Source organism: Sarcophilus harrisii, chromosome 5 (genome assembly GCF_902635505.1).
Source record: "Sarcophilus harrisii chromosome 5, mSarHar1.11, whole genome shotgun sequence".
NCBI classification, from domain to species: Eukaryota; Metazoa; Chordata; class Mammalia; order Dasyuromorphia; family Dasyuridae; genus Sarcophilus; species Sarcophilus harrisii.
In genome coordinates, this window is record NC_045430.1 from 1780140 (window position 1) to 1796235 (window position 16096).

General features: G+C 52.9%; 1 protein-coding gene across 1 annotated transcript; it reads right to left on the bottom strand.

Moving 5' to 3' along the window:
- Positions 1-1343: 1343 nt before the first annotated feature.
- Positions 1344-5887, bottom strand: UPK3A (uroplakin 3A). The gene is made up of 6 exons (XM_003770779.3): positions 5780-5887; positions 5126-5281; positions 4174-4453; positions 3388-3470; positions 2219-2351; positions 1344-1555 (listed from the first exon to the last, which is right to left on the bottom strand). Exons 1-6 carry the CDS (start codon positions 5829-5831, stop codon positions 1396-1398), a joined length of 864 nt encoding a protein of 287 aa, XP_003770827.1. The 5' UTR covers positions 5832-5887; the 3' UTR covers positions 1344-1395.
- Between the last annotated feature and the right edge of the window lie 10209 nt (positions 5888-16096).

Consider the following 16096-nt stretch of genomic DNA (forward strand, 5'->3'; position numbering starts at 1 on the left):
ATTGCGGGGTCGGGAAGCGAGGTTAGGCTCTAGTTAAGGAAGTGGGCGAAGGTGGAGACAGGAAGGGCGCCGGCCACCGCGCTCCAGCGCATCCCTGGCGGGAGGGCGGGCGGGGGCCGCCATGTCGGGACCTTCTTCCCAGAGAGGAGGTAGTTTGGCCCTTTTGTGATGAGAGATTTGGCCGAAGGGGCCCGTGGGTGTAGCCCCAAGGGGGCTCAGATCCGGGTGGGGCTGGGACAGGCCCGGATCTTCTGTCCCAAGGGACCAGGATTTGTGAATCAAAAGGTCCTGGATTGACCACCTAGGAGGGTGGGAATCTTAAAAGGATCACACCCGCACCAGTTATGTCATCAATTCACCCAGAAAAGGCCCGGGGCCTAGAGGCCTGAGCTGAGAACTGGGAGGGGGGAGGGGGGGTGCTGGCTGCGGAACTAGGCTGTCGGGTTCTAGAGTCTGATCATCCTCTCAGTGCTCCCCCTGCTGGCCAGGAGAGTCTGATCAGCCTCTCAGTGCTCCCCCTGCTGGCCTGGGGGGTGATCAGCCTCTCAGTGCTCCTCTTTGCTGGCCTGGAGGGTCTGATCATCCTCTCAGTGCTCCCCCTGCTGGCCTGGGGGTGATCAGCCTCTCAGTGCTCCTCCCTGCTGACCGAATTGTTTACACCCTCCTGGCTGCCCTCCCTCCCCCCCTCTCCTCAGAGATCCTGCCTCATCTCTCTCATCTCTGACAAATGGGAGCAGCAGGAGGACGGGGCTCTCTGGCTTTGCTTCACCTCCGTGTTCCAGTCCCCCAAATGCACTGCTGGAGGCTGCTTAAGGTCTTTCTGAATTGGGCAGAAGCTGTTCTAGACGAGGGGACGGAGGCCAGCGGGGGAAGTCCAGAAGGAGAGGGACTCATCTCCTGCCCAGGACTCCAAATCTTATTCAAGTCCAGGCTATTGCACCGACTCAGGGCAAGCTTGGAAAGTTCTGCAAAGGGACCTTAGAGGCAATATTGGAAAAAAGGGACAAAACATTTACCTTTGAGAGAACAGAAGGTGTTCGGAGGAACCGAGGGTCCCAGACGGACACTGCAGCCCAGTGTCAGTGACCAGATGGCACTAAAGGGCAGCAAGTGATGGTGAACAAAGAAGGCAACAGGTGGCCAGGAACCGCTTCCCTTGAGTACAGCTCATCTGCTCACACCCACTCGCTCTGGTCAATGAAATCTTAACCAGGAATCCCCCTGGATCAATCAGCAATTCAGAACCTCCAAGACCCATCAGGCAAGAGCAAAACCAAGAGAATAAATAGGTCGAGTCAATGGGTCAACATTTATTGATTGCTCCCCTCCCGAGCCACGGAAGAAATCGCGGGAGCAGATGCCGGCAGATAGTTCTTTCGGACCCTGAGGCGGCTGTCAGTCCTGCAGCTTGCTGGTGTAAACCTCGGCCCGGTCCAGAGACTGCCTTCGGTTCACAGAGGCATAGGAGGGCTCTTGGGCTCCCTGCGCTTTGGGAACTGCCTCCTGGCTGATTTGGGATTCATGCTGCATCTCTAAGTCGGAACTCCCCATACTCCTAAGCAAGAGAGACAGACAAGCGTGTAAGACAATGCTAACTGGACTGGGGTAACGAGGGCCGTGTCCCAGGACACCAAATTAAAAGAGGTTTTGCTGATCTTCAGTGATGTGGGAGCAAAAGAATTCAACTCCTAGTTAGCAAGGAGAATTAATTAGGACAGGGAACCCACAGGACTGCCGGCCTCGGCGTTCTCGCCAGCCCCAGCCCAGAACGCTTCTTCCTTTGGGTTCTGTGGGCCGGCCTCCTCCCCTCCCAGCCCAGCTTCCCTCCTCCCAGCCCCAGCCACTCTTTTCACCCAGGTAAAGCCTGTCTGCACTCATTAATACATGAGCCCCATGATAACTGAGAGGTGACTGGCCAGGTTCTCATCTTCATCTTGTAGCTGAATACAGTCAAAACAAGCCCATGGTAGAGTCAAGTGGGGGCTGAGGGACAATCCCTTATCCCGACTGTATTCCAGCTGAGGGAGCCTGGATGGGGCCAATGAGGGGGGCACACGTCACTGGCCCTTGACCCCTGCCAGCCTGGACATTCTCACTCCCTAAGGCACCGGGGCGGAAAGGGGACCATTAGCCTGCCCTGGGTGGGACCAGCTCTTGGAGCCAGTCTATTCGACGGCTTGGGAGCGGGTCTTGTGTCCTCCAGGAGGCAGCGACTCACGCGAAGCTGAAGATGGCAGCAGCCGCAAAGCCCACCAACAGGAAGAAGACCAGGGTGCTCAGGATGGAGGTGATGACAATCATGGCTCCGCTTCGCCTGCCAGGCCACAAGTCGATATCCGAGGGTGGAGAAACTGGAAGAGGCGACAGGAGGGAGCTTAACACACCTCACAGTCCCGGTGCTTGCTGGCGGCTGCCTGTGCTCGTTCCTCGGGTCCTTGTGACCATGTCTCGTCCAGGCTCAGGGGCTTGAAGCCTCCAAGGACTCATGCTGTCATCCCCCCGGAGCTTCCTGCACTCACTTCCTTCTGCCCCTCACTCAGTGGGGGCAGCGTGGGCTGGTGCAGCCATGGTTGTTATCACTGATGACAGGGGTGATGGCAGAAGAGATGAAAAGGGAAAGCGTGAAGACAGCAAGAAGGAGAAAGAATCAGGACCCAGTGGCTCCTCGGTGTAAGAACTGTCCCCCCAGGCTCCCATGTTCCCCTCTGCTGAGGAGGTTGGATTGGTGCCTTTGAGGTCCCTCCCATCTCCAGACATAGGCTCCCACCTGCTCTGATGAGCCTCTGAGCTGGGGGCTGGCAGGTGGGAAGGAAACCTCCTGCCTGACAAGGAACACAAGGATGGCCTCCTCTCATCATTCATCACCAGGGGCAGCCTGAGCACAAGCCTGGTTCACTAGCAAGCATCAGGCTTGCCGGGGGGAGTGGGGGGGGGCAAGAGAGCACTCGGAGACCTCTAAGAGGCAATGATGGGGCCAGGAAGAGCCCCAAAACATGGAAAGCCATAAGGCATGAGGGGAGGGGCTCAGAGAGTTACTGGAGATTTCTGAGAGGCAGTTGATGGGGCTGGGAAGAGAGAGCCCAAGTCATGGAAAGTCATGACCTATTTGCTGAGGGGACTCGGGACCTGAGATTTTGAGAAGCAAGCCCAGGCTAGGAAGAGTGCTAGACTTGACCCCCACAAGATCTGGAGGCCAGTTCAAACTCTTTCCTTCTGAAGTCACTCCACACCCTTCCCTTCCATAGTCACAGCCTTGGCTTCTTCTTCAGATGGCCTGCCCCGCAGGAAGAGGAGGAAAGAGCTTATCTAAACCTTGGAGAAATACAGGATGGGGCAGCTCCTCCTCCTCAAGCCATCATCTCAACTAACCCAACCTCGGGCACTTACTCTGGTTGGTCCGAATTGGCTGAGACCACAGGGTCTGATCTTCCACAAAACCACTTGATGTATTTACCAAGACATATTTGAACCTGAAAGGTGAAAGAACAGGCCGTATCACAAAAGCAAAGTAGCATCGATAAAAGATTTGAGAGGGAGCTTAGAACGGGGAACATCAGAGCTGGGAGGGAGCTTACAGCAGGGAATGGCAGAGCTGGGAGTTTCCCTAGAACAGGGACCATCAGAGCTGGGAAGAACCTTAGAACGGGGAAGATCAGGGCTGGGAGGGACCTTGGTACAGAGAACATCACATTTTGAAGGTAAAAAGGGATCTCAGGAACCTCCTAGTCTACCCTCTTCATTCTGCAGATGGAGAGAAAGAAGTCCGGAGAGAATGACCACAGAAATTGAGAATACGCTCCAGAAGAGATACCCAGTGGGTACAGGGCTCCTCCAAAGGACCCTTAAGAAATGTAGGATGAATTAGATGGAAGTCTATCTCCATTTTGCTGGGTCCCAGAGGGCCAAACCAGGACAACTGGGAAGAAGTTCAGTATGAGGAACATAATTTAGCCAGTAGAGCTTCCCTGACAAAGAGTGGTTCTCCTCAGTAGCCAAGGAGGGCCCCTCACTGGAGGTCTGGCAAAGACTGGAGGGCTCTACTGTCAAGGATGCCAGGGGGAGGGGGGATTCTTGGTCAGGTAGGGATTGTCCCAAGTGACTGAAGAAAATCTGGCAGTCTCCTATGCTGGGATTCTGACTTGGCAGCTCTGTAGGAGAGGGATGTCCACCAACCTGTACGCCGTGGCTCTCGTGAGAGGGGGGTTGCAGGTACCCTTAAAGTTGGGGTCTAGTAAACAGTAACCATCATCTCCGACCCTGACCAGGTAGGCCTGTAGGATCTCAGCGGCTTTGCTCACATCCCCGGCCTCGTTCAGGTCGGGCAGGTCAGCGCACTGGGGCAGGAGGAAGGAGGCGGCCTTGTAAGGCGCTCTCTGCCCTCCCGCCGTCTCCTGGAAGGTGCTGTTGATTGGGAAGCTGCGATTGTCCTGGACCACCGCCTGCCGGACGCTCCCTGAAAGACAGCTCCCCAAGGGGAAGTCCCCATTAGTGTTGGGATCAGCACCTTCAGCGTGGACAGCAGCCACTTCCGGGAGCATCACCTCAGCAGGGGCAGGGAGAGCAAGACAAGCTGAGCCGGACACAGCCTCAGGAGGATGCAGACCCAGGGCATGTAGACAGCACTCAGCGGATGCACAGCGGCTTCTCTGACCATCGAAGCAGCTGGGCAAGGCAGATATCACTCCCACCCCAAGCTAAAACCCAGGATTGCGGAGAGAAAGCTGGTTGTCTCCAGCCTTGGGCAAGTCCCAGGCAGATTATCAATGAGCCTGAGCCTCAGTTTCCCCCACTGGAAAATAGTGAGATTGGACTGCAGGCCTGTAAATCTAAGCCTGGATTCTCTGAATAGAGGGATCAGGGGTTCCGGGGAGCCACAGAGAGAGTGATGAGCCTGGCAAGTAGTGAAATAGCACCAGCTCTTACAGCAACATCTCATTTGACATTCAAAACAACTGGGTGAAGTAGGAACCAACTACCCCCATTTTACAGTTAAAGAAACAGGCGAGTAGAGTTAACCACTTTGGGGGGACTTTTTGGCAGCATGAGACAGGATTAGACTCCAGTTTTCCTGACTCTCAGCCAGTGCTCTGACCCCCCAGGAGCTGCACCCCACAACTGAGCTGACCTGAGTTCACCATCACGTACAGGTTGACCTCATAGGAGACGTTCTGCAGGTTGGAGGCATTGAACATACAGAAGGGCTTCTCCAGGGTGACGGTGGTCAAGGTGGGGTTGTTGGTGGCAAATGTGATGCTGGCCAGCTGAGGCTCCAGGTCCACTGCTGGGGAGGAGCAAAGGGGGTGGGGGAGGATCAGGGGAGCTGAAAGGGATCCCAGAGGCTAGGGAGCCCACCCCCTCATTTTACAGCTGGAGAGACTGAGGCTTCAAGGTTTGAAGGGACTTGTGCAGAATCGCAGCTGGGGACTGTCAGAGGTACCATGGGAATGCTAGTCTTCCCTACCTCCAAATCCGGGGCCCCTCTGACTCTAAGGGGCACGTCCTCCATTCAAGGTCCACATTCCTGGTCTCTAAACACGCCTTCCCACTCCCCAAGCTTCACTAGGACGTTCTAGAGAACAGTGGGAAGGAGGCTTAGATGATGTATGAGGCAGAGCACTTGGCTGTCACAGGAGACCTTGGTCAGCTCACTAGCCTTTTCCTCTGCAAAAGGGGGTTCCTCCCCCACCGTCACTGAGGTCCTTGCCTGCTCTGGGGCTTCCCAGCCTGGTGCCCTGACTTTGGGGGAGAAGGAAGTAAGAAAGAGAAGGCACTCACTTACCCAGGCTCAGAGGCAGCCAGCCCAGAGCAAGCACAGCCCACAGGGGACACATGGCCAGGTTCTGGGGATGTTTGGGCCAAGTAGGGATGGAGTAACGGGGCCTGACGACTGCTCCTTCTCCTCGGGGGACCCTGGGGACCTAGAGCTTGCCTCGCCCCACCCCACCCCCAAACCAATTGGCATCCTCCTCCCCAAGGTGCTTTGCATCACACAGCACCACCCCTTGCCCTCACCTGGCAGGAAGGAGAGGAAAGGTGAGTGCAAAACCCATATTTCTTGTCCCCCTTCCCCCCATATGTTTGTCTGCCTCCGCTTATCGGGGCAACATCAATGGGCATCTTGGAGGCTACTTGATCAGGCATTCCTGGGGGCAGAGGGTGGACCAACACCCTGTTCTAAGAGCCTGGATCTCCAGCTAGAGTCAGTTTCTCCATCTTTTCCACTCTGCCTCCACCCGTCCCCCATCTTCCCCTTCTCTATTCTCACCAGCACGGAGCCCCATTGCCAGCCTCGCTGCCTCCAGGGCCTCCCCTCTCTGATCCACCCCTCACACGGATGCCAAATGAATCCAACCAAGGGAGCTCCATGAAGGCGGGGACAGTTTCATGCTGGTCTCAGCATCTCACACCCGCCCAGACCTTGAACGGGGCCTGGCACAAAGTGGGCGCCTCCACCCATCTTTCCAGGGTCGCTGCCCTGCTCCCCACCCTGCATCTGCCCAGCCAGTCAGTGGTCTTCTCCTCCTCCGTGCATGTCCCCGGCCTCCCTCAAGACTCTGCTCCTATTCTCCCTCCCAGAGGAAGCCTTCCCCTGCTCCCCCAGGTAGCGTCCAGCTTCCTTCCCTTAATTGGCCAGAGCAAGGCTTCTCTGCCTGTCAGCTGCTGATGACAGGGACTGTGGTTTGATTTTGCTCTGTCCTGTCTTGTCAATCCCAGCTAGCACTAGGTCTACTGGGTACTTAGTGCCTGTTGGATGAGATTGGGTGTTCTGAGCCCGCTTTGGGCTCTCCATTCCCTGTTCTGAGCTCCCTCCCATTCCTTCTTTTAAGCTCCCTCCCAGCTCTACCATCCCCTGTTCTAAGTTCCCTCCTAGCCCTGACATCCCCTGTTCTAAGCCTTCTCCCAGCTCTGACATCCCCTATTCTAAGCTCCCTCCCAGCCCTGACATCCCCTGTTCTAAGCTCTCTCCCAGCTCTAACACCCCCTGTTCTAAGTTCCCTTCTAGCTCCCTCCTGGGTCTGCCATCCTTGTTCTTACTTTCTTTCTGGCTTTTACCATCTGCCTTCCCAAATAGGGAAAGACTATTTAAAAAAAAAAAACCTCTCAAAATAATGGCCAAGAGCTTTTTAGAAACTTCCCTCATCCCAGACTCAGATGTCAAAGAGCTTTTGCCTGCAAGATTCGAGCACATCTTTTGTGTTATCAGAACCTCGGATACCAGCCTTCTCATTTCAGGAAGGGGCTTCTACTCCCCCTAAGGGAACCCTGCCTTTGGCGGGGGTACCCCCACTGGTACCCCATCCTTCTGTGGGGTGGCTCTGGCCGGATGCAGGTGGCCAGAAAACCGGCCTGTGCCATTTCCAGGCTTAGGCTGTTGGGCTACACCAGCCCTGTCTGGCCATCTCTGGAATGAGGACCTGAACTATCACGAATGAATTCCTTCTCAGTGACTGGGTCTGTCGGCTCAGATGATCTGGGGCACAGAGCCAGAAACCACATCTCCCGGTCTACAAGGCACTGGGCATGAGGTCAAATCATAGTCACGGGAACGAGATGAAGGAGATAAAGCTCCATAACCAGTCTTGTGGAAAAGATCTGGAGTCATAGTGGACCATGAGCTCAACCAGAATCAGAGATGCAACATGGCAGCCCCCCCCCCCCCCGCCACGTGGTTTTATGTGGAAGGTCCTGGGTAGCTAGATGGATGTAGACAGAGAGCCTGAAATACTGTCCACAACCTGGAAGCCCGGCTACTCCAGATCCCCCTCCTTTCCTCTGGAGTTTCCTCCCCAGCCCACCCCGAGCTAGAGAATTAACCTATGATCGAAAGCTATGTAAGTGGATCTCCCAGCTCCTGAATTTCCTGAATTTACTCAGCATTTAGTCAGCTCAGTAATGACTCCTTGCTTTTTAACAAGCTTTGCCTCTTGACTAAGGGGCAAATAATACACTTTGCCCCTGGGAGATGGGTTCAAGCCTGCAAATTGAGGCAAATTCATATGAGATAGCTCACAACCATGGTCTGGACTTCAGGGCCTCCTTCTCAATAACAGCATCTTTCTTCTTTTGGGGTTGGTCTGGCTTCTCTTGGAAGTTAGCCCCCCAGGCAATGGTCTCATGGGCCGTGGTGGCTTCCCCTGGTTAACTGTTAAGGCGCCTCTTAGCCCCCTCTTAGTAGCACAATAACATCTTTGCCCCTTTGGAGCATGTATAAATCAACACGGCCGAAAGTCCCAATATGGAGCAGCATCTCCCCACCTTCTGCTCCGGGGGCCCCCCAAGGCCGGCTACTCCCACTGCAGGGCTCCAGAGCTGCTTTTCAGAGACTCCGCTTCTCCTCCTGTGGGTCCCCAGCACCCAGTGCACTCATTTTTACCAAATAACATGGGAAAGTCAGTTACTACTAAATGTGCTCTTAAGAATCTGGTTCACTCCTCACAAACACACCCAGCATCCATGGGAGGAGGGAGCTTAGATGTAGACCATGATCCTAGTTAGGCCAATGAGGAAGAAATCTGTGACTTCACCTGCTCTGAGAGTTCTCTATCCCCTTTCCTCCCTGATGCGGGTGTGGCCCCTTTAAGAATTGATTATTCCTTTCTTTCTGATTCCCAACCCCTCCTAGTTGATCAATCCAGACTTTTTGATTCACAATTCCTGGTCCGTTGGACTTCCAGAAGATCCTGGGCTGTCCCAGCCCCACCCGGATCTGAGCCAACTTGGGGCTACACCCACGGGGCCCCTCTAGCTAAATCTCTCATTATAAAAGGGGCCAAGCTGGGACCCCCTCTTTGCAGAGGTCCCAAACATGCCAGCCTTACGTCTGGCACGCCAGGACCCTCTGTCCACTGGAACTCTGTTTCTGGTGCCTTTCTTATCTCTACCTTCACCTATTTCCTTAACTAGGCTTTAACCTTACTTCCAAATCCCACAATAAACCTCTTTTATCAATCTAGCTTTTCGGGCCAATAAATTCCTTTATTAGGGACTTGCGCCGCTTCTAGACCTTATTTACCTCCATATCCTTGCACTGAATCCAAAGGGCTTGTAGGGGAGCTCTGCTTGATTTCCTGTACCCCAAACCTGCCGCTAGACCTCAATTAAACCCTAATTTCATTTAGGTGCCCCTTATCTAGAACTCATCACTCCCCTCCTCTAGCTCTTTCCTTCTCCTTTCTTTTCCCTCCCTCCCTCTGCCTCTCCTTTTCCCTCTCTGCCTTTCCTCTTCCCTGTCTTTCCCTCTCCCTCTTCCCCTCTTTTCCTCAGTCTTGTTGTGCCACAATTCCCTTTTGATGTCCTGACCTAGTTTCCCATTGTCCTATTTACTCTGTCTCAGGTTATAACTTTTCCCTCAATATTTGATGAGATAAAGGCCTACCTCAGTTGCTCTGCCCCCAAACCCCGGGCTATAATATTCCCTCTTAAATGGTTGAGGAGATAAAAGTTTTATATCTTTAGGTTGTGGACATTCCTTCTTAATGTTTGACAGAATAAAGGTTTATCCATTTTAGATGTCATTAGAATATCAGTAACCTCCCTCCATTGTGTCATCTTAGGGGCCTCCCCCTCCCCAATTAGGTTATCCCCATCCAGGTACCTCCCCCATTATGTCATTGGTTCTTGCTTGCCCTCTGATACTTAGAGGCTGGACTCTTTGAGATGATAGTCTCATCCAGCCCTGGGACCAACCATGGATCCATTGGTCCCAGTATATCTCTCCATTTAATAAACTATTGAATTGGTCTCTAATTTATCTTGCTCAGTTTCTCCCGCATTACAGTCTTTCCCTTCTATCTTTCCCTCCTTCCCTCTGCCTCTTCTTTTCCCTCTCCTCCTTTCCTCTCCCTCTCCTCTCCTCTCTTTTCCTCCTTTCTTCTGTCTCTCCCTTTCCCTTCCTCTTCCTCCCTTCCTCTCTCTCCCTTCCTCCCTCTGTCTCTCCCTCTCTCTCTGCAGAGCACTTTACTATGTTTGTCTTGCATGTTTTTCCCATTAACAGAGAAGCCCCTTGAGGGCAGGAACACTTTTCCTTTCTTTGACGTCCCACAGCTGGGCTCGGTGATTGTTGTTCAGAAGGGCTGACCAAACTCTGGCTGACTGGTTGGTTGGCCAGCCTTCCTCCAGTGCTCACTCTACACCTGGAATTGGGCGGATTGATGGACGGGGCCCCAAGCAGAAACAGCTGGAGGCTGCTCCTTCCCAAGGGGTCTTCCCCCCAACGTTGATGGCTTTGTTCTGACCAGGCTCCAGCCATGGAAGACCACAGGAAGCAGTCCCTGCCCTCTTCAGGGAAGGGAAATCGGAATTTGTAAGCCAGCAGCAGGCCCAGGTCTACCCCCATTAGGTCAAATGGCTCAGGAACCAGCCAACCAACCACAAAAGCCACTTGCTGTTCCACCCTCGGCTTATCTGTGTTCCACATTCAATCTGGGAGGCTCAGACTGGTTCATCCGGATGCCTGGGAGGACCCTCGGGCTCTTAGAGTCCTCGGTGGTGACTCAGGGCCCTCCCCCAGCTGCTCTGTTCTTCAGCAGGCTGACCTTTCCTCTATCGTTCCTTGACCGCAGGTGCCAGGAGTCTCTCGGTTACTAAGTCCTCAGGAGCCTTTGGACTGGGCAGCCAGAAAAGCAGCAGGGGCAAAAAGCGCCAGGCCCTCGCCACACCCAATGCACACATCACAGGGTCACTCCTTTGGGTTGTCACCAGAAATGCCCCAACCGTTCCAATTTGGAACTATGTCCAAAGGGCTATAGAATTTTGCATATCCTTTGACCAACAGTGTCACTGCTGGGTCTGTATTCCAGGAAATCTTCAAGGAGGGAAAAGGACCCCCAGGTGCAAAGATGTTCTTTTTGGAGCTTGCATAGAGTTGAGGAATGAATGAATAAATATAATGGAATATTACTGTTCCATAAGAAATGATGAGCAGGCTGGGGAGACCTGGAGAGACTTAGAATGAACTGGTGTAAGTGAGCAGAACCAGGAGAATATTGTACACGGCCACAGCGAGATTGTGTGATGATCAGCTGACACAGACGAGCTCTTCTCAGCAATACGGTGATCCAAGACAATTCCAATGAACTTGGGATGGAAAATATAATCCTGATCCAGAGGGAGGTCTAAGGAGTCTGGATACAGATCAAAACATACTATTTTTACCTGTTTTTTTTTTTAAAAGTTGCTTTTTCTTTCTTGTGGTTCCCCCTTGTGTTCTGATTTTTCTTTCCCGAGATGGTAAATATGGAAATTTGTTTCAAATGATTGTACAATGAGGTTGAGGTAGCTAGTCCTAGTTTGAAATAAACATGTGACAAATTCCCAATGGCCATTCTCTTTGCCAAGAGGAAGGTTTGTTTAGGAGAAGAGTTTATAGACAAAATCAGGTGTCAAATAGGCACTAGGAATGGCAAATATGAAATAGAATTGGGAGAGGGTATAGTTGGAAAGGAAAGGAATTGGGAAGAACCTATTAAAAGAATATGCCTTGAGGCCTAAAGATGCCTTTGATTGGCAGGTTAGATCCACAGAGCAGTTAAGCCCACTAAGCAGAGTTAGCTAGAGTAAGGAGAAAGGGGCCTTTAGAGGGAGGGCACTATGAGGAGGGAGAGAGAATAACCTTAGAAAGGGCTCAGTCCTGAAGAGAACTTGGTAAACCTCTTCAACATACAGATCCTTTATAGGGGAAATAGAGCCTTGGGGTTTCTCAGGTGCAATGGCTGGAACCCAGGAGGGAGGGTCAGGGAACAGAGTGGAATGTACCCGGCATTCCAGATCTCTGTCTAGAGATAGACTAACCAATCTCTCAAAGCTTGTGGGGAATATCTATAAAGATGCTAATCGGTTTGGAGGCAGGATGGATGAATTAACAATAGAATGACACTCTTCTATAGGAACAGGATTTGGGCTCCTTTGGGACAGGGGAAGATAGTCGTCACTTCACATCACATGCATAATCTAGAGCAGATTGCTTTGTGTCTTGGGGAGGGAGAGAAAAAAAATGGCACTCAAAATGTGGCAGAAATGAATGTTGAGGTGGGGAGGGAAGGGGGAAAATATGGAACCCGAGGTTTTGTGAGGATGAATGATGAAAACTAAATTTGCATGTATTTTGAAAACTAGGGAAGAAGACAAAAGTGGGATCCATGAGTGGGAGAAGTTAAGAAATAACAAGTTAAGGGGCAGAATCAAAGCAAAGAGTTAGCAGGGATAGGAAAGATGTGTGTGTATGTATATATCTATGTATGTGTACATAAATGTATCTTAACTATAGCTTGCTTGGGAGGGGGTGAGGATGAAAAGGGAAAAAACAATAAAGTAAAAATGTACTCAGAAAACAGAAGAATAATTTACAAGGAAATAAGGAAAAGATGGGTAATCATGAATATAATTTCTTCTACTAATATATATATATATATACATAAATACATATATATATATATACATATATGTGTGTTTCTTTCTTAATCTGGTATTTTATTGCTATAGATTTCGCTCCCTCCCTGATATTCTGCTGGGCACATGACAATATTCTCTTTTGTTTTTGTTTTATTTCGTTTTGTATTCTTTTTCTGTTTTTCCTTTTTTCTTATTTTGTTTTTTTTTTTTTTTAAAGAAAAAGCTATTACAAAAATAAATAGTGGAAAATAAAAAATGAACTGAATGTTGAAAATTATCTTTTGACCTAACAATACCATTCCTGGACACTTATCCCAAAAGAGATTTTAAAAAATAAAGGAAAGGACCTATATGTACAAAAATATTTTAGCGGCTCTTGTCTTAGGGCACAGAACTGGAAACTGAGGGGATGCCAACACCTGGGGAATGGCTGGACAAACTGTGGTACAAGATTTTGATGGAACACTATTGTTCTGTAAGAAATGATAAGCAGGATGCTTTTAGAAAAACCTGGGAAGTCCTCCTCTGCAGGTGATGCAAAGTGAAACGTGCTGTGTGCAAAGTAATAGCGATATTATGGGATGATCAGCCAGGAATGGCTTTGCTCCTCTCAGCAATACAATGATCCAAGATGATTCCGAAGGACTTGATGAAAAATGTGGTCCATTCCCAGGGAAAGAACTGAGGGGGTCGGAGTACAGATTGGAGCAGCCTTTTTCTTATTTTATTTTTTGAGGGCTTTTGGGGGGCAGGGGCTGTTTGCTTTTGCAATATGACTTTTTATGGGAACGTTTTGCATGGTCTTCCAGCTTCTCTAGGACAATGGCCTAGCCGCGATCCAAAGCCACTTCCGGACTTCAGATTTGATGGGGCAAGAGGCGGGAGGGTGGCGGGAGGCTGGCAAGGGCCCGGGCGCGGCTAAGGCTGGCCCGGACCTCGCTGCCATTTAGCCCCCTCCCACCCCTACCTCTGGGCTGCTTCTGCCCTTCGGGGAGGGGGGGGCGGGGGGAAAGGCAGGAGGGGCCTCAGCTCCGTGCTTCTAGCCGGGCAGACTAAGGTCCTGTTAGGGGCTCGGTCAGCTCAGAATTCCACTGAGCCTGTGGTCCACTCAGATCACCAGGACTTTTTTTTTTTTTAAAATTAAAAAAATGCCTATCAGTTCATGCTTTTCACAGCTCCGGTCACTCTTGTGGCTGCCGGTGAGTGGGTGGGGCTGTGCTGGGGGCCTGGATGAGCACCCCCTGTTCTAGCTTCCGGCCCCCCCCCCATTTTTTGCCATTTCTAAATCCGGCCCTGGATGCAACCTCAGGGACCACCGAGGACCTCCTGCCCAGGAATTCAGTGCCTCGGTCGCCCAACGACCCGAGATTGTCCCCCGTCGCACCGCCCAGGTGAGGCGGCTCCCGCCCACCCCGCCTTGGTCCCCAAGCCCTCAGAGAAGAGGAAACAAAAGGACTGTATCTCTTTAAAGAGAGAGCATGAGCTCATCTTTCTCTTCCCCCAGCTGATGTCATCAGGGAGCCACACATATGGAAGCCGCATCCCGGTGCCGGGCGGGGAGGCACAGGGCTGTCCTGCCGGGGCCGGGACGGCGGTGGGGAGGGGGGACATCAAAATATGGCAGCATCTGGCTCCGAGGCTGAACTCATTCCCAGCTCGGCTCTCTCCCCTCCCCGTCCCTCCTCCTCCTCCTCTTCTCCTCCCCCTCCTCCTCCTCCTCCTCCTCTCCTCCTTCTCCTTCTCTTCCTTCTCCCTCGTTCTTTGTCCCCTTCCCTCTTCGTCTGTCTTCCTCCTTGTTTCCCCCCTTCCATCTGCTCTTCCTCCTCCTCCTCTCCCTCTGTTCCTCTTCCCCTTCCTCCTCCTCCTCTTCTTCTTCCTTTTTTCTCCTCCTTTGTCCTCCTCCCCTTTTCTTCCTGTCCTACTTTTTCCCCCTTCCTTCTCCTTCCTCCCCCTCCTCTTCTCCCTCCTCCTTCTTTCTCTCCCTCTGCCTCCCCCTCTTTCTCTTTCTTCTCCCTCCTTCTTTGCCGCCCTCCCTTTTTCTTCCTCTGTCCTTTTCCTTCTTTCCCACTTTCTTCTCCCCTCTCCTGCTTCCCTCTCCTCTTCTCCTTTCCTTCTCTGTAAAGTCAAACTTAGGACTGGAACCCAAGGCCCTTTCCCTTATTTTCTCCTCTAGTTAGAGCCCCTTTAGGTCAGGCTCTTCAGCCGCCCCTGCCCCTCTCACCTTCCCTGGTCCCCCCTCCCCGCTGCCCCCGCCCCCTCCCCTGCTCATTTCCCGGTCCGCGGCCACCTCGTCTCCATCTCCCTCCGCTCTAATCCTCCTTCCCAGCTGCCAAAAGACTCTTTCTAAATCCCAGCTGGGACGGCCCCCCTCAGGGACTTCCCGAGGCTCCTCATAGTCTTGGAGATAAAAGGCGAGCCTCGGAAGCCCTCGGCCAGCTCCCGCCTATTCCCCGGACTCTTTTCCTTCACATTTCCCCGCTCTGGTGTCCCCGCCGATGGGCGCGGCTGCTTCTCCCACCGCTGGTTCCCACCTCCGCGCGTTTGCCGAGGCCACCCGCCCCCGCGCACCACCCCTTCCTCCTTCCCTCTTTGGGACCATTAGCTCCCTCCCGCTGTCAGTTCGTCTCACCTGAAAAGGCCGCCAGCCCGGACTGAAGCGCAAGGACGGCGCGGGGCGCCTGGTGTCTGCGGCCTCCAAAGTGCCCTCGGAGGCCGAGCCTCGGCAAACCGGGGAGCGAGTCCCCGCGGCTCGTGCTACTTCGGGACCATTAGCCCGAGAAAACGCGGGCGCTCCCGGTGGGGGGCCAGCCATTCCAGCAAAAGGCGCGGGTCTGAACGCGCGGCCCAGGCCCCTTCCGTCGGCGGGCTGCTTCCCCGGGGGGCGCGTCGGGGCTCGCTCCGGAGGTGAGGGAAAGCGCCGAGAAACGGGCTGCCCAGCAAGCTGAAGGGCCTTTGTGCTGACCTCAGTCTCTATGGCCACCAAACCTGGACGGGCGGACGCGGGAAGGGGAATCGCCTCCCTCGCGCCTGTCCTGGGAAGGTCCCGGGAGCCCCCCGGGCAGGACGGGTACCAGACCCCGAGGGCCTGTCTGGAACTCACCTGCCAAGGGTTGCGGCTCTAGCACAGAAAGCACAACTCCGCTGGGCTGGCCACAGCGTTCAGATGCCAAATGTGCACTTGCTGAGGGCAAACGCTCACAAGGTGGTCAGAAAAGGTGATACAAGGACACTCTCAAGGTCTCTTAAGAACTTTAGAATCCATTGCATGACTGGGGAGACACTGGCACAAGACCGCCCAGTGTGGTGGGCCCTCCTCATGTGCTCCGTGAGCAAAGCAGAATGGAAGTAGCCCGAAGGAAACTCCAGATGCACAAATTAGGGAATCATCCCGAAAATTCACAGGGACTATTTGTGTCCCACCCGTGTCAGCGCATTCTGAGCACATATGGGTCTGCTCAGCCGCAGTGGGATGCCTGTGCTTCCCCCAGCAGAGGGATGACATTTTGGTCCTCACTGAGAGCAAAGGGCCCTAACCAACCGAAGGTCTTTTCCCTAGCGGGTGGGTCTGGGAACCTGCAGCCGGGATGCTCCTTGGTCAAGTGTGCGATTCAATTCCACCAAGATTTATTAAGTGTCCACAAAGCACCAGACCCAGAGGCAACGGTGAAACAACCACTGACCTCCAGGAGCTCATTTTATCCAGAGA